At 38.6% G+C, this 27,778-nt stretch overlaps 1 protein-coding gene across 1 annotated transcript in view; it reads right to left on the bottom strand.

Moving 5' to 3' along the window:
* The window catches only part of ATG5 (autophagy related 5), a 172,792-nt gene that overhangs the window by 108,795 nt on the left and 36,219 nt on the right, over window positions 1-27,778 (bottom strand). The window contains exon 4 of the mRNA XM_007940840.1: window positions 3,803-3,965. Within this exon, the coding sequence (XP_007939031.1) occupies window positions 3,803-3,965 (163 nt within the window). The remainder of the gene's footprint in view (window positions 1-3,802; window positions 3,966-27,778) is intronic.

Here is a 27,778-nt window from a genome sequence, read left to right as displayed (position 1 = left end):
AGCCACTCAGAGGAGGATCTCTGTAGGACATGCTGGATAGAGTGGGAGAAAAATACGGAACAAAACTTAAAAATACTAAAAAAAAAAAAAGGACCAGGTTTGCTAGTCTGAAAGAGGCTGATAGAACCTACTGAGACTATGGCCCCTAGTTGCCCTTCACGTATGGAAGTAAACCCACTCCTGTGGCTGCCAGCCAAACAAAAGACAGGCATATGAGCTGAACGTTTACATTAGCTAGATACACTCCTTTGAGAGATCAATCATGGGAGAATAGAAGGGCTGTGTACGCACAGGGAGACAGCTCAGGGGACAAGAGTACATGGGAGTGAAGGACACAGGGAAGAGGTAAATATGGGGATGAAGTGGAATGGGAGCTACCGTATTGTGAGAAATTGTAGTCAATGTCACAAGACAAAGTGTATATGAGCTGCTGTACGGAAAGTGAATTTGCTTTGTAAACTTTCACCCAGATCACAATAAAAATTTTTAAAAAATAGTAATAATTGAAGGTAGTTACTAAGCTCAGTCTGATACATTAAGTTATACCAGTTCTGAACATGTGACACTATGAGGCATGCTTTGTGTCAATAATAAATATGAACAATGGTTTGGTCAGCCAGCTAGGGGTTAGCAAACTTTTTCTTAAAGGGTCAGATGGCTTGTGGTCTTTGTCATAACTACTTAACTTTGCTGTTGCAGCATAAAATCAACTATGTTGTTGTTGTTGTTGTTGTTGTATGCCGTCGAGTTGGACCCGACTCATAGCGACCCCTCCGTGGGTTTCCGAGCAATATCACTATGGAAGTAGATTGCCCCATCTTCCTTCCAAGGAGTGGCTGGTGGGAAAAGCAACTATGGACACTATATAAAAGAATGGGCATCACTAGGTGCAATGATATTTATACGAACAGGGTGTTTACAGGTCACCACAGTTTGCCAATCTCTAATCTGGAATCTCATACTGACTTCAACAATTCCTTTCATCAAGATAGCTTTCCTTCCTTTCAAACATTTTCACATAAAATGTATTAGTGTTTCATTAAAGGCCTGTAGACACCTGTATGGCAACACAGCAGATACTCTCTTGTTCTATAGGTTAGAAAAGAAATGAAGCTCAAAAGAGTTCAGAGATTTGCCCTAGGAAGCTACTGTTAAGCTGAGACTAAAAACTAGGTCTTTGTTCAGTGTCTCAACTGAACCATTTCAATCATTTTTATAATCCTCTGAATTCATAAGCTCTTTATAGCAGGCTCACCAAATCCACACTAGATTTCAAGAACCTCTACTTATCTGTACATTTAAATTATCGACTTCAATTAAGTCTGAAGTCAAATTATTTTCAGATCCCTCCTCTCTTTACAAAACCTGTCTTCTTCCATTGAGGCTATCTTCTTTTTCAGAAGTCTCCTAAAATATTACTTCATTTTCAAAAGGCCAGCAAGAAAAAGGAAAAGGTATACCTTTGTAAGGGATTGTAAATTCTTTTAATTATTTAATAAGAATTTCTATACTCAGCTATGAGGTGAAAGGATTGGTGCCTATCTTTGCAAAGTTTATAATCAAGTTGAGCAACATTGGGAGGCACATGCATGTATATAAATATGAAATAACATGTATATGAATATGAAATTAAAGAGCAACTCCATACAACCCAGGTCAAATCTAGACAACTTAAAGAAAAATGAAATGAGGTAACTAATTTATAGTAGATACTGTCAGAAAATACGTGCCTTTGTGCTACTGAGGTCATAGATCTTACCCTCTAATTTGCACAGTGAAAGTCAGATAAATAACCACAGATAAGTAAACAGAAGTAACCACAGATACCTCTTTGATGTGGTAATAATATAATCCAAAGGATAAAATGGATCACATTTTTAAAAAATTGTCTTTTCAGATGAGTTTTCTCATATTTTATTCTAATTACTGCCATGAAAAGGTATCTTACTTATATTGGACTAACTTACCTTCCTGGCCAAAAAACAACTATCAAAGATGGACAAAATATAGGCAGCGTTTGCTATGCATAGTAGTGCTGGACTGGAAAAATGACTGCGTAAGCAGAAACTGTGCAAAGTGATCTAAATAAGGAATAGTAAAAACTATGATTGTTTCACAACCTTTAAAAAATTTGCTAAAACATGAAAAACTCTCTTCCTGTTGATGCTTATAAATGCACAGGAAAATTTTAAAGGTAAAACTAATATTTAGATATAAGAAAGAATTAAAGTGCTTTCTTTGTAAAAAAAATTTAGCAAATGTTGTTTGAACACTGATCAATTTTACAACAGTTAAGTTATGAGCAAGCATCTTTTTCATACCTTGACAAACTGTTACATTCCTTTCCAAGGCTGGGTCAACTTCCAGTATTTTATCCTTTGCACTTTCTACGTATTCTGAGAATCTCTTTAATGTGAATTTTGTTTGGTGGCATCACTTCTGGGACATCTTCATCCTTTCCATCACAACTATTTCCCTTACTTATGTTGGTAAGTTCACTTTTACTGAGTTTCTCTGACTGAATATCTAAAGTCCTTGAAACGACGGCAGTGCCACCAATCCCTCAGTCACCTATTTCTTTTATTCTTCCCTTACCTTCTATCAAATCTCACTTCTAGTATTATCACTTTTTGTTTCTTGGCTGCAATTTTATCTTTGGTGGCCTATTTCTCTTTCAATTATCCACCTGTATAAAATGTCTCATGGGTCTATTACTGGGAGACAAGGAGGTAACACTAACTATGTATTTTCCAGTCTATAGAACTGAGTAACAGATGCGCAGAGACACATCACTGGCGACTTTGAAAGAGTGACATGAATAGTCACTTATCAGGATGTACAACTGTTATTTAAGTAATGATATGTAGACTGAAAAGCTAAAAATGAAGTTTGTACTTTATGCAATTACCCATAGTTAATATTTTATTGTAATTGAAATGTGAACTGTGTTGATGAGTGTTACTAAACTGTGGTAACTAAAATTCAAGTATATTAGAATCATGGAAAGTGAGGACTGTTTGTACATAATACAACTGTTTGAATGAATTACAGAGCCATGAACGCAGGCAAGATTAAGGAGCTATGATCTTCAAAAGAGGTAAACTACAGAGGTGAATTCCAGGTTGCCCTTGTTTTTTCCTTGAGTGTCTCTTCTAAATCTTAGCAAAGGGAAAAAGAATTCAAACAAAAGCACACTATTTACTGTGCTAGATTTTGAGCTCTGCCAAACCAGAAATACCTTGGTTCACACCCAGGGTTTTTAGTTGCATCCTAGAGGGCCATGCCTGAGGAATGAGGACCACTAACCAGGAGTAAGGGCCCTTTCCTGAGAAGTTAAATACAGAGAGTTTAACTCGTATCTTATGGGCAAAGTGATCAGTCTCACACTACAGTATCTATGATCAGATAGATGTTAGTAAGGTACAAGTAGAATATAAAAAGTATATAAGGAGGGGTAACTAATGGTAGCTACTTTGCAAAATTTTAAACTTGTACCACCAGTCCTAGTGTTGTTAGTTACCATTGAGTCAATTCCAACTCAAAGCAACCCCATGTGTTATAGAATAAAACTTCTCCACAAGGCTTTCTTGGCTGCAATCTTAAGGAAAGAAGAATGCCAGGGCTTTTCTTCCACAATACTGACAGGTGGGTTCAAACCACCGACCTTTAGGTTGGCAGTCAAACATGCCTAGGGACTTAGAGCCCTTACCACCAATCCTAAGATATACCAATTACTCACAGGGCTATAGTTATATCATAGTTGATGAAGTGGGATTTCAAAATTAAACAGTACTGTATTTACCATTTTGAAATCCCATCCAGAGCTGCTTGTGATCTTTTTTCTGCATTTCATTGATTACTTGACTTTTATGCTTTAAAGCATCCGCTTCTTTCATACATGACATAAAATGGGCTTCAATTGCATCTTTAGATGGACAGTGCAGAAGGTCCTTTTCTGGAAAACTCTATCAAAAGAAAAAACACACATAAAAAACAGGTAAACATGCTCCCAAACTAGCATCTCAAATGCAAACTGTACCCCTTCAATTTTCCAATACTTTTTAAAAAACCATCTCTTACCTTCCCAATTAAGAGACTTCAGTACAGCTTCAAACATTTTCAAAAGTAACTTTAAAATTTTTAGTTATCTGGTACATTTTATACTTTATCCAAATAATCTCTATGCAAGATCCTATGTGTTTACAACAACAGGAAAAAAGACATTAAGGGGTAATAATTTTAAAAATAGTTTTTTGACAATATACCAAGTGTTGACAAGGACATGGAATCAAACACTCACACGCTGCTGGCGGGAATGTAAAATGGTACAAAGACTTTGGAAAACAGTTTGGTAGTTTCATAAAAAAGTTACATACACACCTACCATCAGATCTAGCCAATCGACAAGTAGACATTTACCTAAGGAAAATGAAAGCAAATGTCTTACAAAGACTTGTACAGAATGTTCACAGCAGCTTTGTTTGTAATACCAAAAAAAAAAAAAAAAAAAAAAAAAAACCCCAAGAAAGGACCTCAATGTCAACAGGTGAATGAATAAACAAAGTATGGTATAAATCCATCAGATTGTATACCATAACCATTGTCATCAAGTCAATTCCGACTCAGAGTGACCCTATATACAACAAATATGTATAATTTACTGTACTTCAGTTAGACCTCAGTAACCCAACCTACTGCTATTGAATCAATTCTGACTCATAGCAACCCCTATCATAGGACAGAATAGTATTGCTCCATAGAGTTTCCAAAACTGTAAAACTTTACAGAAGCAACCTGCCTCATCTTCTCCTGCAAAGCAGCTGGTGGTTTGAACAGCTGACTTTTTGGTTAGCAGCCAAGTACTTTAATCACTGCACCAACAGAGCTCCTTAGACCTTGATAAAGCTGTTAAAAAATAGCTTTTAAGGTCAGACAGAATTACTGGTGGTTCAGTGTTAGAATTCCTGTCATCCATAAGGAAGATCCTGACCCAATTCTTGGCCAATGCATACCATGCACAGCTACCCCCATCTGTCAGTGGACGGCTCTATGTTCCTATTACACTAAACAGGATTCAGGGGAGCTTTTGGACTAAGACAGACTAGGGCAGAAAGGCCTAGATCTACTTCCGTTAGCTGTTGTTGTTAGGTACCACTGAGTCAGCTCCAATTCATAGCAACCCTATGAACAACAGAACGAAACACTGCTCGGTTCTGTGCCAGCCTCACAATCCTTGGCATACTTGAACCCATCATTGCAGCCACTATATCAATCCATCTCACTGAGGTTCTTCCCCTTTGTCTCCGACCCTCCACTTTACCAAGCATGGTATCTTCTCCAGGAACAGTCCCTTCTGACAACATGACCAAAGCAGGTGACAGGAAGTCTGGTCATTCTTGCTTTCAAGGATCATTCCGGCTGCAATTCTTCCAGGACAGATTTGTTAGTACTTCTGGCAGTCCATGGTACTTTCAGTATTCTTCACCAACACCACAACTCAAAAGCATCAACTCTTCTTCAATCTTCCTTATTCACTGTCCAACTTTCACATGCATATGAGACAATTAAAAATGGCATGGCTTGGGTAAGCACATTTTAGTCTTTAAAGTCTTTGCTCTTCAGCACTTTAAAGAGGTCTTTTGCAGCAGATTTGCCCAGTGCAATAAATACACTGCCTGATTTCTTGACTGGTGTTTCCAGTGGTGTTTATGGTGGAACCCAGTGATATGAAATCTTTGACAACTTCCATCTCTTCTCCATTTATGCTGCTTATTGGTCCAGCTGTGAGGATTTTTATTTCTTTACGTTAAGGTGTAATCAATACTGCAAACCATAGTCTTTAATCTTCATCAGTAAGTGCTTTAAGTCATCTTCACTTTCAGCAACCAAATTTGTGTCATCTGCATAGCGCAGGTTGCTAATGAGCCTCCCTCCAATCCTGATCCTGCATTCTTCATATAGTCGTAACAGTCCAATCCACAACCAAATCATGGGGATGGCACAAAACCAGTCAGTGGTTCATTCCACTGTGTGTGCACGGGGTCGCCATGTGCTGACAGCTAACTCAAAGGCAGGTAACAACAAGGTCAAATTTACAACCTAGTATTTACATTATACCTTTTAGATAGATAAGGCAATAATCATTGTGCAAATGAGCAGTTGTGTAAATAAGATGACTAATTCACTTTTAACTGAAAAAAGAAGAGAGAATCATAATAGCAAAAACCTACCAAATAATAAGTAACCAGACCAAAACTAACTGTCATCAAGTAAATTCTGACTCATAGCGACCCTGTAAGACACAGTAGAAAAGCCCCGTGAAGATCCCAGGGCTGTAAATCTTTAAGGAAGCAGACTGCCACATCGTTCTCCTGCACAGCAGCTGGTGGGCTGAATCAACCAACCTTTCAGTTAGTAGCTGGGCACTTAAATCACTGTGCCACCAGTGCTCCTTCATATGTGACAGATACTGTGTTAAGACTTTTATCTGGATTATCTACTTTAATCTTCAAAAAAGCCCATGAGATAAAAAAATATTATCATCCCTACTACACAAGTGCTCTAGTAGCATAGTGCCTAAGGCCCTTGACTGTTAACCAGAAGGCTGGCGGTTCAACCCACCAGCCACTCCTCAGAAGGAAGGTTGCGCAATCTACTTCTATAGTGATACTGACTCGGCAACCCAAGGAGGGGTCGCTATGAGTCGGGTCTGACTCAACGGCACATAACAACAACAACTACACAAGTGAACAAAATTAAGGCTCAGAGAGTAGACAAAGGGGTCACATAGCTTGCAAGTGGTGGAGCTAAGACTGAAGCCTCGTGTGACTCAACAGCCCTAGCTCTTAACCACTAGACATTAATACTTCCTCTGTGAGATCTACATATTTCAGATTAAACATTACAGTTATATTCCAACATTATTTTACCAAAAATAAAAAAGGTTATTCTTTAAGTCCTTTACCAAAAACTAAGATTATACTGGCAGAAAACAGTCTACTGGGGTTACTGCATTAATAGACATCATTAGTATCACAGAGCTTTGATACAGAAAGTGGGAGGAAAATTTTTTAAAAAAATCTTCTGAATGACTAGAACACTTATAGCCTGTGCTCTAGCAATAAAAAGGCACCAAATCATCTATGGCTATTCCCAAGAAATGCAAATAATCAGGAATTAACCATAGGGGTTAGACTTAATAATCTGCCTGCTCTCTACTATGTTTCTGCCTTGTTCTGTTCTTACAGTCTAATCTCACAGCTCTGCTGAGTAAATGGTGACTCAGTATATATATTACTTGCTGGGCACAGTAGCCTAGAGCACAGGTGAGTACTTGATTCACGTCAAGCTTAGATCCAAACAGACCTGGAATATATTCACTTCTCAACATCTTTGGTGTCACTTTCCTAGTACAAACTAACAACTATCTGATAATTCCTGAAAAAGAAAAAAACCCTTGTAACTGGATCCTAGGAGCTCTGGTAGCATAGTGCCTAAAGGCACTTGACTGCTAACCAGAAGGCTGGCAGTTCAAACTCACCAGCCCTCCTCGGGAGATTGATGGGGCAATCTACTTCCTTAGTGGTAGTGCCTCGGAAACCCAAGGAGGGGTCGCTATGAGTCGGGTCCAACTTGACGACACATAACAACAACAACTGGATCCTACGCCTACAGTCTTGCTCCTTTAATTAATTTTTCACTTTTGGAGCCAGATTATTCTCTCAATCTTTAGGTTTAGCTTCTCTATTACTTCCTCCATGAAACTTTCTCCATTCCCTTATTTTTTTATACTTGACTCTATAATGGCATTGATTTGACAATATTAGAGCACCTATTGATAGATCATGATGTCACTCTAGTCTGAAAGCTACAGAAGGCAGAAACCAAGACTGTTCTTCCCACTCCTCTATGACCTCTCTCAACAAATTTCTTTTTAACAAGTCAACTTTATTGAGACATGATTCACATACAGTAAAATGAAGAGATGTTAAGTGTACAATTAGATGACTTCTGACACTGTTTAACTGTCAGCCTAAACAAGATAAATAACGGAACATTACTATCATCCCCAGAAAGTTCTTTGGTGCTCCTTGGTAGTAAGTTCCTTCATTCTCACCCTAGACAATCACCGATCTGATTTTTATCACTATAGATTACTTTTGCCTATAACAGAATTTCATGTGAATAGAATCACACAGTATGTAGTATTTTGTAAGCTAGCATTTTCACTTAAAACACCTTTTCAATTCATCCATGTAAAATATGTATCAGTAAAGCATGTATCATTAGTGAGTTCCTTTTTATTGTTGAACAGCACTCCACTGAAAGCACATACTACGTTGTTTCTAGATTTTGGCCATTATACATAAACCTTCTATTAACATTAATATACAAGACTTTTTTGTAAATATGTTTTCATTTTTGAAAACATATCAATGAGATGGGCTGATACAGTGGCTGCAATGATGGGCTCAGGTATAGCAAAGATTATGAGCTGGTACAGTAGTAGGCAGTGTTTCATTCTTTTGTATGTACACAGGATCACTAAGAGTCAGAGCTGACTCGACAATACCTAACAGTAACACTGACCACACAGATATGTTCTTCTGTAAAGTGTTTGTTCAAGTGTTTTACCTACTTTTACCTTTCCATTGGTTATCTGTCTTATCATTAAGCAGTAAGAGTACTTCAGGGTTTGATGTTACTACAAAAGAAATTAGGAAGAAAGGTCTGGCAATCTACTTCCAAAGAATCAGCCATTGAATAACCACACTATAACAAACATGAAGAAGCCAACTAGAAATGAAGGGCACTGCTTTAAAATTTTTATTTTCTAAGCATTTTTTGCTATTGTATAGAAATGCAATTGACTTTTTATATTGACCTTTAACCTCATTAGAGGTTAATCAGAAAGGTTTTCAATCAGAAAGTTGGCAGTTCAAACCCACCAGCCACTTTGCAGAAGGAAGACTGGGCAATCTACTTCCATAAAGATTTTTCAAAAAAACAAAAAACAAAACTCATTACCATCAAGTCAATATTGACTTAAAGCGACCCCTCCTTGGGTTTCTGAGGCAGTATCACTACAGAAGCAGATTGCCCAACCTTCCTTCTGAGGAGTGGCTGGTGGGTTTGAACCACCAGCCTACTGATTAGCAGTCAAATGCCTTAGGCACTAAGCTACCAGAGCTCCTCTGTAAAGATTTACTGGCTAGAAAACCCAAAGGGGGTCACTATGAGTCAGAATCAACTAGATGGCAGTGGGTTTGGTTTTTTGCTTTGTTCTGTTAACCTCATGATGCAATAGTTCTAGTGGAATTTTAATAGATGCCTTAAGACTCTCTAGACAGAAATCATGTCATCAGCAAATAAAGACAGCTTTACTTCTTCCTTTCCAACCTTTAAATATTTTATTTCTTTTTCTTGCTTCACTGTACTGGTTAGGACCTCCAATACAATGCTAAATAATATAATCTGTTCTGCTGTAATGCTGGTTTTAAAACCACTTGTTTTCATGAAGAAATGCTTGTGATCATTAGCCATTACAGAGATGCAAATCAAAACAACAAGATACCATCATGCCCAAGCACCAGTAGCAAAGTTCAACAAGACAAAAAATAATAAATTCTGGCAAGGATGTGGAGAGACTGGGACTCTCATACACTGCTGGTAGGACTGCCAAATGATACAACCACTGTGGAAAGCAGTATGGTGATTCCTTAAAAAGTTGGCATCAGAAATATCATTTGACCAAGTCATTCCATTATTAGGTATATATCCTAAAGAAGTGAGAGCCAGGACAAGAACAGATATACGCACACCCATGTTCATCACAGGACTATTTACAATAGCAAAAAGATGGTAACAACCTAGGTGCCCTTCAACAGAAGACTGCATAACCAAACTATGGTACATACACACAATGGAATACTATCCAACTCTGAAGAATAATGCTGCTGTTGTTGTTGTTAGGTGCCGTCTAGTCATCTCCAACTCATAGCGACCCCATGCACAGCAGAACGAAACACTGCCCGATCCTGTGCCAGCTCCACGATCCCTGCTATACTTGAGCCCATCATCGCAGCCACCATGTCAATCCATCTCGTTTAAGGCCTCCCCCTCTTTCGTCAACCCTCCACCCTACCAAGCATGACAACCTTCTCCAGGGAATGGACAACATGATCAGAATAGGTGAGACGAAGTCTGGCCATTCTCGCTTCCAAGGAGCATTTCGGGTGCACTTCTCCAGGACAGATCTGTTAGTTCTTTTAGCAGTCCATGGTACTTTCAGCATTCTTCGCCAGCACCACAACTCAAAAGCATCAACTCTTCTTCGGTCTTCCTTATTCATTGTCCAGCTTTCCACATGCATACGAGGAGACTGGAAATAACATGGTTTGTGTCAGGTGCACCTTAGTCCCCAAGAAGACATCCTTGCTCCTCAGCACTTGAAACAGTTCCTTCGCAGTTGACTTTCCCAATGCTACGTGTCATCTAATGTCCTGACTGCTGCTTCCATTGCCCTCGATTATAGAACCAAGCAACATGAATTCTTTGACAACCTCAATCTTCTCTCCATTTATTGTGATGCTGCTCATTGGTCCAGTTGTAAGGATTTTTGTTTTCTTTAAATTGAGATGTAATCCATACTGCAGACTGTATTCTTCAACCTTCATCAGTAAGTGCCTCAAGTCATCCTCACTTTCAGCAAGCAAAGGTTTATATACAGAAGGAAATTTTCTTCGTTGGTTACCAGGGGTGAGAGGGGAGGATAGGTAGAGACAAGTATTGATTTGGGTGAAGAGAAGGGCAATGTACCAAATATCAGTGATCAACACAATGGCACTGAAGAAAATGAAGACATGGAGAGGTGTGGACAACAAAGATGAACTCTTTTGCATATACAATACTGCATTGTCAGTGAAGGCAAACATTGATATATGGGTGGATACATGGGTGAACATGCTGAACTATTAGGTATGTCAATGAAGGGGGGAGTGTGCCCAGGACCATGTATAGCATTAGCAGACAATGTTTCTACAAGTGTTTTTGTATGTTCTGTAAGAATTCCTAGGTGTATAGTAGAGGTGACAAGGGACAAGGTTGTAGTCATTTCTTGGCCACAGCCAGCTACCTAGAGGGAGCAAATAGTTAGACATGTGGGCTTGGAACCATGGTCACAGGGGACATCAAACTCAATTAGCATAACATACTACACAAAAACACTGTCCCACATCCTAATTTGGCGAGTAGCAACTGGGATCTTAAAAGCTTGCAAGAGGCCATCTAGACGCAATGACGGTCTCTCCTTGTCCAGAGCAAAGAAGAATGAAGAAAATCAAAGATGCATGGAAACAATTAGTCCAAGGGACTGGTAAACCATGCAATTCTCAGCTTATAGGACTATGAGACCAGAAGAACTAGATAGTGCCCAGCTACCACTGTCAACCACTCGCAGGGGGATCTATGTAGGAGGTCTTGGATAGAGTGGGAGAACAATGTGGAACAAAACTCAATCATTAAAAAAAAAGAAAAAAGGACCAGGTTTGCTGGTCTGATAGAGCCTGATGGAACCCCTGGGACTATGGCCCCTACCTGCCCTTCAGGTCTAGAATTGAACCCACTCCCATGGTTTCCAACCAAACAAAAGAGAGGCATATGAGATGAACATTTACATTAGGTAGATACACTCCTTCGAGAGATCAATCATGGGAGAATAGAAGGGCTGTGTATGCACAGGGAGACAGCTCAGGGGCAGGAGTGCATGGGAAGGAAGGGCACAGGGAAGAAGTAACTGTGGGGAGGGAGCTGTTGCATTGTGGGAGATTGTAGTCAATGTCATGAGACAAAGTGTATATAAGCTGCTGTATGGAAAGTGAATTTGCTCTAAACTTTCACACAAATCATAATACAAATTAAAAAAAAAATGCTTATTTTCTTCTAATGTGATTGATTAAGTATGGAACAATTTGAGTAAACCCAAGAATTTGTTTACTTATGTACAATTTTGTCCAAAAGAAGTTCTTGGAAAACACAGAAAATATCACCCAACTAAACTGAGCTACGTAAGAATAAACACAACATATATACGCACACACCTCAGATGTCAACTCACTATCCCAATTCATATTATGTGCCACATCCATCCACATCTGGTATTACATTTCCTGTCTGATTTCATATAACTGTCCTTCCACCATCTCACAAGAACTCATAAGCTGAAACTCTTCTTACATCCATCCCCAAAACAAAGTTTCCAGTCTTTATCAACATAAAGTGCCATTTTTAATATGTTATTGTTGTTGTTAGTTGCCACTGAGTTGATTACAATCCATGTGTTGTGAAGTACAACTGTGCTCCATAGGGTTTTTAAGGCTGTGACCTTTCAAAAGCTGATAGCCAAGCCTATCTTTCAAGGCACCTCTGGGTGGTTTAAACTGCCAACCTTTCAGCCAATAGTAGAGCACTAAACTGTCTGTACCACCCAAATCAAAACCAAACCAACTACAGTAAAGCTAATTCTGGCTCACAGGTTTGAACCACAGACCTATACGTTGGCAGCCAAGTGCTTTAACCACTGTGCCACCAGAGCTCCCTGAGTGTCACCCAGGGACTCCTATATTACTGACAAAAAACACAGGAATCTACTAAAAACCACAGCAGAGTTTTACTATGGTTTTTACTAGGTTCTTATGATTTTTTTTGTCATTTTATGGGTAAAATGCTGCTGTGGTTTATATTAGGTTCCTATCTTTTTTGTCATTGATGTTGTCTTTGGGTATTTTGCCTGCCAAAGGGGTAAGGAGGGTGCATCTTCTGACCTTATCTAACCCCACAAGAGGAAGACAGAATCATCATCAGTAGTCCAAGACCTATTCCTACGAGGCCAGACATGCTGCCTCCCTCCAACCCTTTCACCAACCGTTCCTCTGGCAGCACCCACCGCCTCTCAGCTGGGTTCAATAATTCACTGCAAAGGCCACAACTCACAGATTATGGGGTTTATTAGGGAAGGACCAGACTACAATTCAAATTCAGAAATGCACTCAGTCTCTTGCAGCCGGCCGTCTCACTCAGCAGCCGGCAGTCTCAGCAGCACATCACTCTCAGTAGTGCGTGTCTCTCATGTCTCTCTCTCAGCAGCATGTTTCTTTCAGCAGTATGTCTTTCTCAGCAGGCTGTCAGAGAGACTCCTTCTGCCTCTAGGAGAGCTCCTTTTGAGCCTAGCAGAGTGTCCCAAACCAACCAATCCCAACATCAGAGTTCTACACACCTAAGAGAGAATGAACTTCCCAGAAAATTACTTCACGCTGCTCCCAACAGAAATGCCCCAGGTAGATAACTAACAATCAGGAGCTACTCAGTTGCTCACAGCAAATTCCACCAAGGAGTTTACAAAGACTTACAGCTAGAAAGGCCATATTATGTAATTGACTACACCATAGCGCCCCTACCCCTACTTTCCCCATAAGCCCTATGGTTTTCATTGTGCAACTTTTTATATCATAGTGATATTTAGGAACATATGTGTAGAAATACCTACAGAACTACCATTTTTCTGATCTTGGGGTAAAACATTGAATAAATCATCACTTAGCTGTAGGTTTTTCATATATAACCACTGTCAAATTGAGGAGATTGCCTTATATTCTTAAGTTCACTAAGAGTTTTGGTGGGTATCAAATTTTTCAAAGCCTTTTGCTGTACCTACTGATTCGATCCTATGATTTTTCCACTCTGCTTAGTTAATGTGGTGGATTTACATTGATTCTTTAATTGATATTTAAATACTGAATTAACACTGGTGAATCAACATATACTGTTGATTGGTACACTGTTCTTTTTCTCTTTATTACTGGATTCAATCAACTAGAATTTTGCTGAGGGTTTCTACATCTACGTTTATGAGGAAACTGGTCTGCAATTTCTTTTAATGCCTTTAATAGCTTTTGCTGTTAGAGTTATTCCAGCATCAAAAAAAGGTTAAAAATTGTTCCCTCTGAGCCAGTAGTTGAGCCTGTGGGCTCAGGACCACCGCTGCAGGGGACATCAAGCTCAACTGGCATAACATACTACATAAAAACACTGTTCCACATCCTACTTTGGTGAGTAGTGAATGGGATCTTAAAAGCTTGCAAGGGGCCATCTAGATTCAGCAATGGGTCTCTCCTCATCCAGAGCAAAGAATGAAGAAAACCAAAGACACATGGAAACAATTAGTCCAAGGGACTTGTACACTATGTGAAGAATTAGATGGTGCCTGGCTACAACTGTCAACCACTCGGAGGGCTATCTATGTAGGAGATCCTGGATAGAGTGGGAGAACAAATGTGGAATAAAACTCAAAATCATTTAAAAAAAAAGAAAAGAAAAGAAAAAGTAAAAAAGGACTAGGTTTGCTGGTCTGATACAGCCTGGTGAAATCCCTTGGCTGCCCTTCAGGTCTGGAAATGATATTGGGCAATCTACTTCCACTGTCGAGATACTGCCTCAAAAACCCAAGGAAGGGTCTTTATGAGTCGGAATTAACTCAACGGCAACGAGGTTGTTTTTTTATTTTTTGAGTTTTATGTGGCTTCCAGCCAAACCAAAGATAGGCATACAAGTTGAACGTTTACATTAGGTAGATACACTCCCTGGAGAGAGAAATCATGGAGGAATAGAAGGGCTGTGTATGCACAGGGAGACAGCTTGGGGGCAGAAGTGCATGAGAGGAAAGGACACAGGGAAGAGGTAACTATTAACTATGGGGAGGAAATGGGAAGAGAGCTGTTATACTGTGGGAAATTACAGTCAATGTCATGAGACAAAATATATATGAACTGCTATACGGAAAATGAATTTGCTCTGTAAACTTTCACCCAAATCCAAATAAAAATTTAACAAAAAATGCTCCCTAGCCTCCATATTCTGGATAAAGTTTATAAAGATCAGTATTTTTATTCCTTTAACATTTGATAACACTACTAGTGTTATCCGTTTGTCATACTGTGGTTGCTTGTGTGCTGCTGTGAGGCTGGAGGCTATGCCACCAATATTTCAAATATATAAGTAAGGTCATCCAGGGTAAACAGGTTTCAGCAGAGCTTCCAGACTAAGACAGACCGGGCCATACACTTGCAAAAAAATCAAAAACCTTATCAACAGAAGTGAAACAACAGTCTGCTACAATGCCAGAAGATGAGGACCTCAAGTTGGAAGACGCTCAAAATACAGCTGGGGAAGAGCTGCCTCCTCATAGTAGAGTTGACCTTGATGATGTGGAGGGCATAAAGCTTTTGGGACCTTCATTTCCTCATGGGGTATGATTCAAAATGGCAAGAAAGAGCTGCAAACATTCATTAATAATCAGAATATGGAATGTATGAAGTATTAATCTCAAAAAATTGGAAGTTGTCAAAAATGAAATGGAATGCATAAAGACTGATATGGTAGGCCTTAGTGAGCTAACATGGACTGGTTTGGCCATTTTGAATCAGACAATCACATGACCTAATATGCTGGGAATGGCAAATTGAAAGGAATGACATAACTTTCTTCATCAGAAAGAACATTTCAAATCTATCCTGTGCTGTCAGTGATGGGATAATATCCATATGCACACAAGGAAGACCAAGTTAATACTACAAATATTAAAATTTATGCACCATCTACCAAAGCCAAAGATGAAGAAATTAAAGATATTCACCAACTTCTGCAGTATGAAACTGACCAAAAATGCATTCAAGATGTATTGATAATTACTGGTGATTGGAATGTGAAAGTTGAAATAAACAAGAATCGTGGGTAGGTGGAAAATGTGGCCTTGGTGATAGAAATACCAGAGACCACATGATAGAATTTTGCAAGACCAATGATTTATTCATTGCAAATACCTGTTTCAACAACATAAATGGTGGCTATACACAAGTACCTCACCAGACGAAATACATACAAATAAAACTGATTACATTTATGGAAAGAAGCAATGGAGAAGCTCAGCACCTTCCTTCAGTCAAAACAAGGACAGCAGCTGACTGAGGAACACACTATCAACTACTCATAAACAAGTTCAAGGTGATGCTGAAGGAAATTAAAGCAAGTCCATGAGAGCCAAAATGTATCTATTCCTTGATTATATCCCACCTGAATTTAGAGACCATGTGAAGAAAAGATTTAACACCCTGGACACCAAGACAAGACAAGTGGTGGGATGACATCAACAGCATCACACAAGAAGAAAGCAAGAAGTCATTAAAAAGCCAGGAAAGGAAAAGATCAAAATGGATGTCAGAAGAGACTATCAAACTTGCTCTTGAACGGAGAGTAGCTAAGGTGAATGGAAGAAATGATGAAATAAAAGATTTCAAAGGGCAACTCCTAAGAAAAAGTAAGGTAGTATAATGAAATGTGCAAAGACCTGGAGTTAGAAAACCAGAAGGGAAGAACACATTCAGCATTTCTCAAGCTGAAAGAACTAAAGGAAAAAAAAAAAAAAAATCAAGCCTTGAGTTGCAGTAGTAAAGAATTCTAAGGCCAAATACTGGACGACACAGGAAGCATCAAAAGAAGATATAAGAAATACGCAGAATCACAGTACCAAAAAAAAAAAAAAAAAATCAACATTCAGGTATTTCAGGAAGTAGCATATGATCAAGAACCAATGGTACTTAAGGAAGAACTCCGAACTGCACTGAGGGCATAGGAGAAAAGCAAGGCTCCAGGAAGTGACAGAATACCTATTGAGATGTTTCAACAAACAGATGGGGTGCTAGAGGCACTTACTTGTTTATGCCAAGAAATTTGGAAGACAGCTATTTGGCCAACCCACTGGAAAAGATCCATTATTTGTGCCTATTCCAAAGAAAGGTGACCCAAAAGAATGTGGAAGTTATTGAACAGTATCATTAATATCACACACAAGTAAAATTTTATTGAAGATAATTCAAAAAGGGTTGCAGCAGTGTACTGACACAGAGAAACTTCCAGAAATGCAAGCTGGATTCAGAAGAGGATGTGGAATGAGAGACATATCATTACTGATGATGTCAGATGAATCTTGGCTGAAAGCAAAGAGTATCAGAAAGATGTTTACTTGTGTTTTGTTGACTATGCAAAGGATTTGACTGTGTGGATCACAACAAATTATGGATAACATTGCAAAGAATGGGCATTCCAGAGCACTTAATTGTGCCCATGAGGAACATGTGCACAAGAGGCTGCCATTCAAATAGAACAAGGGGTTACTACATGGATTCAAATCAGGATGGATGTGTATCCAGGGTTTTATCCTTTCACCATATTTATTCAATATGTATGCTGGACTATATAAAGAACATGGCATCTGGATTGGAGGAAAACTAATCACCTGCAATATGCAGATGACACCACCTTGCTTGTTAAAAGTGAACAGGATTTGAAGTACTTAGTGATGAAGATCAAGAGCTACAGTCTTTGTATGGATTTCATATCAACATAAATAAAATGAAAATCCTCACAACTAGATAAATCAGCAACATCACGATAAAGAAAGAAAAGATTGAAGTTGTCAGGGATTTCATTTTACTTGGATCCACCAACACCCATGGAAGCAGCAGTCAAAAAAATTAGATACTGTATTGCGCTGGGCAAATCTGCTGCAAAAGACCTCTTTTAAAGTATTGGAAATCAAAGATGTTACTTTGAAGACTCAGATATGCCTAACTCAATTCATGGTATTTTCAATCGCCTCATATGCATGTGGAAGTTGGACAATGAGTAAGGAAGACTGAAGAAGAGTTGATGCCTTTGAATTGTGGTCGAGGAAGAATACTGAAAATACCAGGGACTGCCAGAATGGACAAATTTGTCAGAATGCTCCTTAGAAGCAAGAATGGACAGACTTCATCTAACCTACTCTGGTTATGTGGTCAGAAGGGACCAGTCCCAGGAGAAGAGTATCATGCTTGGTAAAGTAGAGGGTCAGTGAAAAAGGGGAAGACCCTCAATGAGATGGACTGACACACAGTGTCTGCAACAATTGGTTCACATGTAGAAGGGACTGGGAAGATGGCGTAAGACCGGGCAGTGTTTCATTCTTTGTACTTAGGGTCGCTATGAATCATAGCAGACTTGACAGCATCTAACTAGAAGAACAACACTGACAGAATTCACCAGTAAAATCACCTGGGCCAGGAGTCTTACTTTGTGAGTTTTTAAATTACAAGTCAAACTACTCAATAGATTAAAAGGCTATTAGTATCTGCTATTTCTTCTTGTCACTTTTGGTAAAGTGTATTTTCATTGCGTTTGCCTATTCATCAAATGTGCAGCCATGAAGTTGTTTAAAATATTCCCCATTATCCTGGTAATGACTGTAGGCTCTATAGTGATATTTCATTTTTCATTCCTGATACTGTGTTTTCCTTTATAGAAATTACGTTTTTCTGTTACAGAAGTCTTTAATTTCTTCCTAAGTATACCTTTAGGTAAATCCTACAAATTCAGTATGTTGTATCTTCATTATTGTTGTTGTTGTTGTTGTTATGTGCCGTCGAGTCAGACCTGACTCACAGCAACCCAGACTCGACTCACAGAGAGCCTCCTTGGGTATCACTACGGAAGTAGATTGTCCAACCTTTCTTCTGAGGAGTGACTGGTGGGTTTGAACCGCCAGCCTTCTGGTTAGCAGTCAAATGCATCAGGCACTATACTCAACTAAAAACATGTAAGTTTCCCCATGATTTCTTTGACCCTTGGCTGAGGATTTAGTGCCCTCCCTCTTTCTCCTTCTGCAGCCATGTAATTTACTTCTACATACTCTATGAACCTCTTCTTAAATTTATTATTCTTGCTTTAAACAGTTCTCTTTTTATGTAACATAGAGTGTACTTTTCCATATATTTTTCTTGCTTAGTGTTTGCTGGACTCCTTGAACACACAAACTGAAGTTACTCCCCAAATTTAGAAAATTATTTAATAGTGTTTTTTTAAAATCAAAATTGATATATAATTCACATCAATTCACACATAACTCATTTTAAAGTCTACAATTCAGTGGTTTACGACATACTCAATGGCTGTGCAACCATTTGTTGTTTTTGTTAGATGCTGTGAAGTTGGCTCCAACTCACAGCAACCCTATGTACATGAGAACAAAACACTGCATGGTCATGCACCATCCTCACAATCCATGCTATACTTGAGCCCATTGTTACAGTCACTGTGTCAATCCATCTTGCTGAGGGTCCTCCCCTTTTTCACTGACTCTCCACTTTACCACACATGATATGCTTCTCCAGGGACTGGTCTCTTTGACAACATGACCAAAGTAGGTAAGATGAAGTCTGGCCATTCTCACTTCCAAGCAGCATTTCTTCCAGGACAGATTTGTTTGTTCTTCCAGCAATCCACAGTATTATCAGTATTCTTCACCAACACAATTCAAAAGCATCAACTCTTCTTTGGTCTTCCTAATTCACTGTCCAGCTTTCACGTGCATATGAGGCAATTGAAAACACCATGGCTTAGGTTAGGCACATCTTTGTCTTCAAAGTGACATCTTTGCTCTTCAGCACTTTAAAGAGGTCTTTTGCAGCAGATCTGCCCACTGCAATATAACATCTGATTTCCTGACTGCTCCTTCCATGGGTGTTGACTGTGAATCCAAGTAAAATGAAATCTTTTGACAACTTCATTCTTTTCTCCATTTATCATGATGGTGTTTTATTTGACCAATTCTGAGAATTTCTGTTTTCTTTATGTTGAGGTTTAATCCATACTGAAGACTGCAGTCTTTGATCTTCACCAGTAAGTGCTTCAAGTCATCTTCACTTTCAGCAAGCAAGATTGGGTCACCTGCATATCGCAGGTTGTTAATGAGTCTTCCTCCAATCCTGATGCTGCACTCTTCTTCATACAGTCTAGCCTCTTGGATTATTTGCTCAGCATACAGAATGTATAAGTATGGTGGAAGGATACAACCCTGACACATCCTTCCTGATTTTAAACCATGCAATATTCCCTTGGTGCAATCATTACCGCAATCAAATTCCATAACATTTTCATCACCTGATGAAGAAATCTCTACCCATTAGCAGTCACTCCTCATTTATTTTTCCCTCCCTCAGCCTCTGGCAACCATTAAGCCACTTTTTCTAAGTATCAATTTGTCTACTCTGGACATTTCAAATTAATGGGATCATACAATACATGGCTTTTCATGACCCACTTCTTTTATTTAGCATAATTTTTCCAAAGTTGATTCATATGGTACCATGTATCAGTACTTCATTCATTATTACAGTTAAGTAATATTGCATTGCATGGATATGTCATATTTCATTTATCCATTCATAAGCTGATGGACTTTTGGGTTGCTACTATTATTTGGCTATTATGAATAGTGCTGTTATGAACAGTTGTTTAAGAGTTTGTTTTCTAGATATATGTTTTCAATTCTCTTGGGCATATAGCTAGAAGTGAAACTACTGGGTCATATGGTAACTCTCTGTTTAAACTTTGAAGGAAGTGCCAGACTGTTTTCCAAAGCAGCTGCAACATTTTACATTCCTACCAGCAATAAATGAAAGTTACAATTTCTCCATACTCTCCCCAACTTGTTATTGTCCATAATTTTGATTATAGTCAGTCTAGTGGGCATGAACGGTCATCTCAGTGTGATCTTACCTGGCATTTCCCTAATGACTAATGATGCTGAACATCTTATGTACTTATTGGCTGTTTGTATATCTTTTTAGAAAAATATCTATTCAAATCCTTTGCCCATTTTTAAATTAGGTTATATATATTTTTATTGTTGAGTGGCAAGAGTTGTTTATATGTCTAGATGCTAGTCCTTTATCACATACATAAAATACTGCAAATATTTTCTATCATTCTTTAGGTTTTTTCACTTTTTGATGGTGTCCTCTGAAGCACAGAAGTTTTTAACTTTGATGAAATCCAATGTATTTATTTTTCCTCTGGTTTCTTGAGTAGTTCTGGTGGTGCAGTAGTTAGGTACGTGGCTACTCACCAGAAGGTAACTGATTTGAACCCACCAGCCACCCCCCAAAAAAATGGGGCAGTCTCTTCCATAAAGATTTACAGCCTTGAAACCCAATGGGAGTCACTATGAGTTGGAATCATGCAGTGAATTTGATTTTTTTTTGGGGGGGGAGGGGGTTTGGTTTCTGGTGTTTAGGCCTAAGTCATGAAGATTTACATCCATGAAGAAACACCATCACCCTGCTGATGTGAGCATAAATTGATTAAATTTTGTAAGAAAATTAGGCAATACCTAACAAAAGAAAAAACTGTGCATACATTTGGGCCCAGGAATTATGTTTTCAGCAATTTTTTCCCTCAGCTCTAAGCTGCAGTAGTAGGTCAGCCCTGCTCAGAGCTTGAGGGCAGTACTATAAAGTACCTAATACAGTATACAAGGGAGCTCTGGTAGTAGAGTGCCTAAAGCACTTGACTGCTAACCAGAAGGCTGGCAGTTCAAACCCACCAGTCACTCCTCAGAAGGAAGATGGGGCAATTTACTTCCGTAGTGATACTGCCTCAGAAACCCAAGGAGGGGTAGCTATGAGTCGGGTCTGACTCGACAGCACATAACAACAACAACACACTACACAAGGAGCTCTGGTAGCATAGTGCCTAAGGCACTTGACTGTTAACCAGAAGGCTGGCGGTTCAAACCTACCAGCCACTCCTCTGAAGGAAGGTTGGGCAATCTACTTCCATAGTGATACAGCCTCAGAAACCCAAGGCGGGGTCTCTATGAGTTGGGGCCAACTCAATGGCACATATCAACAATAACAACAACAATACAGTATACTACTGATAGATACCACAAACAGCCCCCAATATTGAGAGAGCTGGGAAGAGCAGGGAGTATAGGAGCAAGAGAAAGACAGTGAATTGCACTAAAGAACAAGGAAACCTAACTTAGATTTTTGTGATCAATATATTTTGGAAGCAGGGATATAGTAAATTACCTTAGCAAGACACAGTATCTCTTAGCCAGCAAGAATGAACTTGTCTGTCAGAAAAGGGGTTTGAATGACTTCTATAAGCATACTCAAAAAATGGTCAGAACCAATGGCAGTGCCTTCTTAGGTACAATAAGGAAGATAGAGTGGTTTGGTCCAAAAATTTAACCTTTCTAGTTCCTATGATTCAGAGTTTGGCACACAAGCACTTACCTTAACAGTGACTCTACTCTGCACAACAATGATGAACTTTAACCTCTAAAATTGCTGCCAAAATCCAAAACTAGTATTTCTGCTCTTTCCAAAACCAAAACATGCCAGTTTAGCACTCTGCTACCACAGGTGAAAGAAACTGAAACATCAGTGTATTGTTTGTTTTATTTACTTTATTAAATAAATTTTATTTAGGATATGCACCAGAACTGGACATTTCAAGAACCCACCTACTGTCACTAAACTTTTGAAGCCTACAACTAGCTTCTCTTTTTAAAAATTCTATACATGCAAAGCAACTTTTTGATTATAATGCTGCTCTAAAAGCAGTTAAGTCTGTAGGAATATTACAAAGATCAGAGGGGGAAAAAGCATACAAATAAAAAGAAATAAAGGAGGCAAAATGTTAACAATTGGCAAACTGTTAATTTGACCACTCCTAACTATTGTAGCATAGGCTGTAGCACAGGCTCAATTTTTCAAATTAAAAACTTGTGAAAAACGGATTTCCATGCCATATGTGAAAATTAACTCAAAACAGATCAGAAAACTCTTAGAATAGCATAGAGGGGTAACTCTTCAGGCCTTTAAAGTAGGCAATGGAATTTTAAGTAGGACACCAAAAGCACCAGGAACATAAGAAAAAATAAGTAAATTAGACTTCATCAAAATTAAACACTTTTGTGCGCCAAAGGACAGTACCAAGAAAGTGAAAAGATAACCTACAGAGTGGGAGAAAATATTTGGAAATCATGTATCTGATAAGGGTTTAATAATGAAAATATACATAGAACTCCTACAATTCAAGCATAAGCCAACAAAAATCCCAATTTCAAACTGAGCAAAGGACTTGATAGATACTTCTCCCAAAAGCATCAATAAATGGCCAATAAGCACATGAAAAGGTGGTGAACTTTATCAGTCATTAGGGAAAAGTAGTAAGATCATAATAAAATACCTCTTCACACCCACTGAACAGTTTACTCTCCAGTTGATTCTGAAAGACAGATTATCTTATGGCCTTCTACCTTCAAAGTTCTGTGTTGCTTTAGTTGAAGTGTTAAAGTACAAGCTCATACAGACACGTAGTTTGGAAAAAAGGGAGAAATACTTTTTTAGGAAATTTTTTATTGTGATTTGGGAGAAAGTTTACAGAGAATAGTTGTTTTCTATTCAACAGTTCATATATACTTTGTTTCATGACATTGATTGCAATCCCCATAATGGAACAGCTCTCTTCCCACTTCCACCCCATGGTTACCTTTTCCATGTCCTTCTTTCCTATGCATTCTTGCACTCTGAGCTATCTCTGCACAAATACTGCTCTTCTGATCTCCTATGGTTGATTGTTCTAGGAAGTGTACTCTACCTGCTGTAAGTCTTCACCTTATATGCCTGTCTTTTGGTTGGCTGAAAGTCATGGGAATGTATTCAATTCAAGACCCAAAGGGTTAGTAAGGGCCATAGCTGGGGGTTTCACCAGTTTCTATCAGACCAATAATAAGCCTTTCTTATGATTTTGAGTTTTGCTCTACATTTTTCTCTCATTCTATCAGGATCTCCTATACTGATCCCCTTCCAAGTGGTTGACAGTGGTAGCTGGCCGTAGTCTAGTTCTTCTGGTCTCACTCAGGGTTGTGTAGGCTGAGGTACCCATGGTCCACTAGTCCCTTGGACTAATTGCTTCCACGTGTCTGATTTTCTTCATTCTTCTTTGTTCCAGATGTGGAGAGCCTAAAAGTTGCATCTTAGATGGCCAAGCTTTTAAAACCCCAACTGCTAGAGACCAAAAGATGCACCTTACATAGCCATTCATAAGCTTTTAAAATCCCAACTGCTACTAACGAAGGTAGGATGTGGGAGCTCTGGTGGCGTAGTGCCTAAGGCATTTGACTCCTAACCAGAAGGCTGGGGGTTCAAACCCACCAGCCACTCCTCAGATGGAAGACTGGGCAATCTACTTCCATAGAGATACCGCCTCAGAAACCCAAGGACAAGTCACTATAAGTCAGGATAGATCCAATGGCAGTGAGTTTGGTTGTTTGGGAAAGTGGGATGTAGAACAATGCTTCTGTACACTTTATTATGCCAGTTGAGCTTGATGTCCCCCACGACCATGGTCCCAAGCACAGAGGCCCAGCAACTCCCTCCCTCCAGGTGTTTGGTTGTGGTGAAGAAGTTATATCAGAACTTTGCCTCCAGTTAGTGCTATTATACATATGTAGAAATATCCTCTGCCAAACCTATATATGGTCATGGATATATTCCCATATTCCCATTCAGCTATTTACCACATCTGATTATCTTGCCTATCTACCTATGTAGATTAGTGTTTGTTGTTACCGATAATGCAGTATTGTGTGTATGATAGTATTTACCTTTGTTGTCTGTATCTCTTGTGCACCTCTCTGTGTCTTCCTTTTCCTTACTGATATTGTGCTGGTCACCCACTTTTGGTATACTGCCTCCACCCTCACTCAAATCAATACATGTCTCTTACCTACCTAGCAATTTTTCCTCTCCTCCCCTCCTATTGCTGGTAACCAACAAAGAAAGTTGCCTTTGATGTGTAAACATTTCCTGGACTTTTTACAATGGTAGACTCACAATATTTGTCCTTCTACGACTGACTTATTTCACACAATTTAAAGTCCTCCAAGTTCATTCACATTATGAGGTATTTTGCAAATTCTTCATTATTCTTTAATGTTGCATAGCATTCCATTGTGTGTTATGTGCCCATTCACCCACTTACGCTGGTTCTATCTCTTTGCATGTATCTATTTGTGTCCTGGCTCTCACTTCTTCAGGATATATACCTAGTAATGGGATTGCTGGATCAAATATATTTTCATTTCCAACTTTTTAATGAAGTGCCACACCGTTTTCCACATTGGTTGTACCATTTTACAGTCCCACCAGAAGTGTATGAGAGTTCCACTCTCACCCTTGCAAGTATTTGCTGTTTTCTGTCTTGTCAAACTTTGCTATTATTGCTGGGGTAAGATGATATCTCATTGTTGGTTTGAGTTGCATTTCTCTAATGGCTAATGATCCTGAGCATTTCTTCAGAAAGAATTATTTAATAGACTTTACAGATTTGTGGATGTTCTTTTTTGATATCACACCAAAAGTCACTAAGTGTAGTTTAATATAATTTTAACATGGAATCTTAAACTATCATTGAATATTCCTTATGTTATATTAAATTCCCTTATTCTACCCTGCACACTGAATGGATCTTTTACATATGCATGATTCTTTAATATCATCTGCTGCCCTCTGGAAAAACTGGCTGAGTTATATAGACCTTCTTCAAATATTGACACATTTCATCGTATGAAATTATTAAAAAATCAGGTTTGTTAAAATGATCACGGATTCCAACAGAAAATTCTTGAAGATACGAGCTCATGGTAGTAGATACATGTTTTCAAAAACTCCAAACTTCACTTAAAAGTTCAAATTTTATCCTTGGCAATAAATACTGTCAGTTGTTTTCCTTACAGTATTATATTCACTTCCCTGATTTGTCAGAAAATGTCTGACAAATACATATGTCTGAATAACCAGTCTGTCAGTCATTCCTTCCAGTAAAAATCAGTGTTCCATGAAAAGAAGTTAGTTCAACTTGCAACTCAAACAATGGTACAACTGTTTTTCCTCAAAACAACTATCATATATGGTATGCAGAGATCTTTACATGTACCTTTCCATTTCATCATACAGGCTATTAAAGACATGTACTTAAGACCATAGATTAATTAATCATTTGTACTTCTTTGGCCAAACAGTCTTAATAACAACTGGCATTTTTTTTTTTCATCGTAAGTGTGTGAGCATGAAGAATAAAAGGAAGACAGGAACAGTTTGTTGCACCACTTTGTTTTGTACAAGAGACCAAGTTTTACCCACGACTATTTTGCATATAAATGCAAAGAAACACAATGTAAACAAAATCTTAGTATTAGAAAGAAAATAGATTTGACCTCATGGAGCCCCTTAAAGAGTTTCTGGAACCTCCATAGACTACTTTATGACTATCACACTATACTAACGATAACAATCCTGAGCTTTTCCTATCAGTATTATAAATCCACTGGCTCATTCAACCAATAATTACAGAGGGCTCATTATATGGTGCCAAGTGTAACAAAAAATGCTGGGTACCGAGTGCCTGTTTCACTCACTCATGTAACCCAAACTCCTAGAAGAGCACTTGACACATAGCAGGCTTTCAATAAACATTAACTGATTTAATAAATAAATGGGTAGCTGTGATATATTTTAATCTAGATTTCAAAGTATTTTAGAGTACATTTCATACGCACACAAACATTCACATATTCTAATTATTTTTATTTTTTTCAATTTAACAGTTCTGTTAGGCAATATGGAACTTCTGTCCTAATCATACTTGGAGCAGCTCAACCTTTACACCATTCTTAAATGATTATAGAAACAGGTAGTCCTCACTTTGCAGGATACCATGGTAACTGAAACTAGGGTTCACTGGAACCATGTGCCCATTCTGTGCTTTTCCAAGGTAACAAATTTGTGGTAACATGGTACTGTGCAAAGCACCTTAGTGCAAATGTACGGGAAAACAAATGCCAAAATTTAAGAGACTTTTTAAAACCCATGAGTCAGAAAAGCAAGAAGAAACTGATAATATTGTTATCATTACTTTACAACCTCTGTATCAATTTTTATACAAGCTAATTATCACATACTAAGATTCAATATTGTTGTTGTTGTTGTTGTTATGTGCCGTTGAGTCGGCCCCGACTCATAGTGACCCCTCCTTGGGTTTCCGAGGCAGTATCACTACGGAAGCAGGATTGCCCAACCTTCCTTCCGAGGAGTGGGTGGTGGGTTTGAACCGCCAGCCTTCTGGTTAGCAGTCAAGTGCTTTAGCCACTATGCTACCAAAGCTCCTAAGATTCAATATACTTGAATCTAAATGTTCAATTCATATTTCTAGGATTCCACAGGGCTCTGAACATAATTAATTGGTACTAACATAAAATATCGGAAAGAAGGTTGGGCAATCTACTTCCGTAGGGATACCGCCTCGGAAATTCAAGGAGGGGTTACTATGAGTCAAGTCCAACTTGATGGCAACAACAACATCATAAAATAATTACTTTCATACATTTATAAAGTCTTTCCAAAATAACCTTCATCCAGCTAACCATTTTATTCTTTAGGATTAATCATATAGGTTACTTCCTTACTGAGATCTGCACTGACTAACTCCCCAGATTTAAATAGGTCTATTGTTCCATTAAAAGCAACTCTGGTGGCAAAGTGCGTAAGGCATTTGACTACTAACTAGAAGGTTAGCAGTTCAAACCCACCAGCCACTCCACAGAAGAAGACTGGGCAATCTACTTTTGTAAATTATCACCTCGGAAACCCAAAGGGGATCATTACTAAGTTGGAATCAACGTGATGGCAGTGAGTTTGATTTTTATTGCCCCATTGGGGAGTTCTGGTGAGACAGTTGTTAAAGCATTCAGCTACAAACCAAAAGTTTCATGGTTCAAACCCACCAACCCTGCTCTGTAGAAGGAGGAGGTAGTCTGCTTCCATAAATTTACAGCCTT

This window comes from Orycteropus afer, unplaced genomic scaffold, assembly GCF_000298275.1.
Source record: "Orycteropus afer afer isolate SDZICR_OR568_19922 unplaced genomic scaffold, OryAfe1.0 scaffold00072, whole genome shotgun sequence".
Lineage (NCBI taxonomy): Eukaryota > Metazoa > Chordata > Mammalia > Tubulidentata > Orycteropodidae > Orycteropus > Orycteropus afer.
Note: the sequence above shows the minus strand (reverse complement) of the source record. Positions and strands in the feature narration are given on the sequence as shown.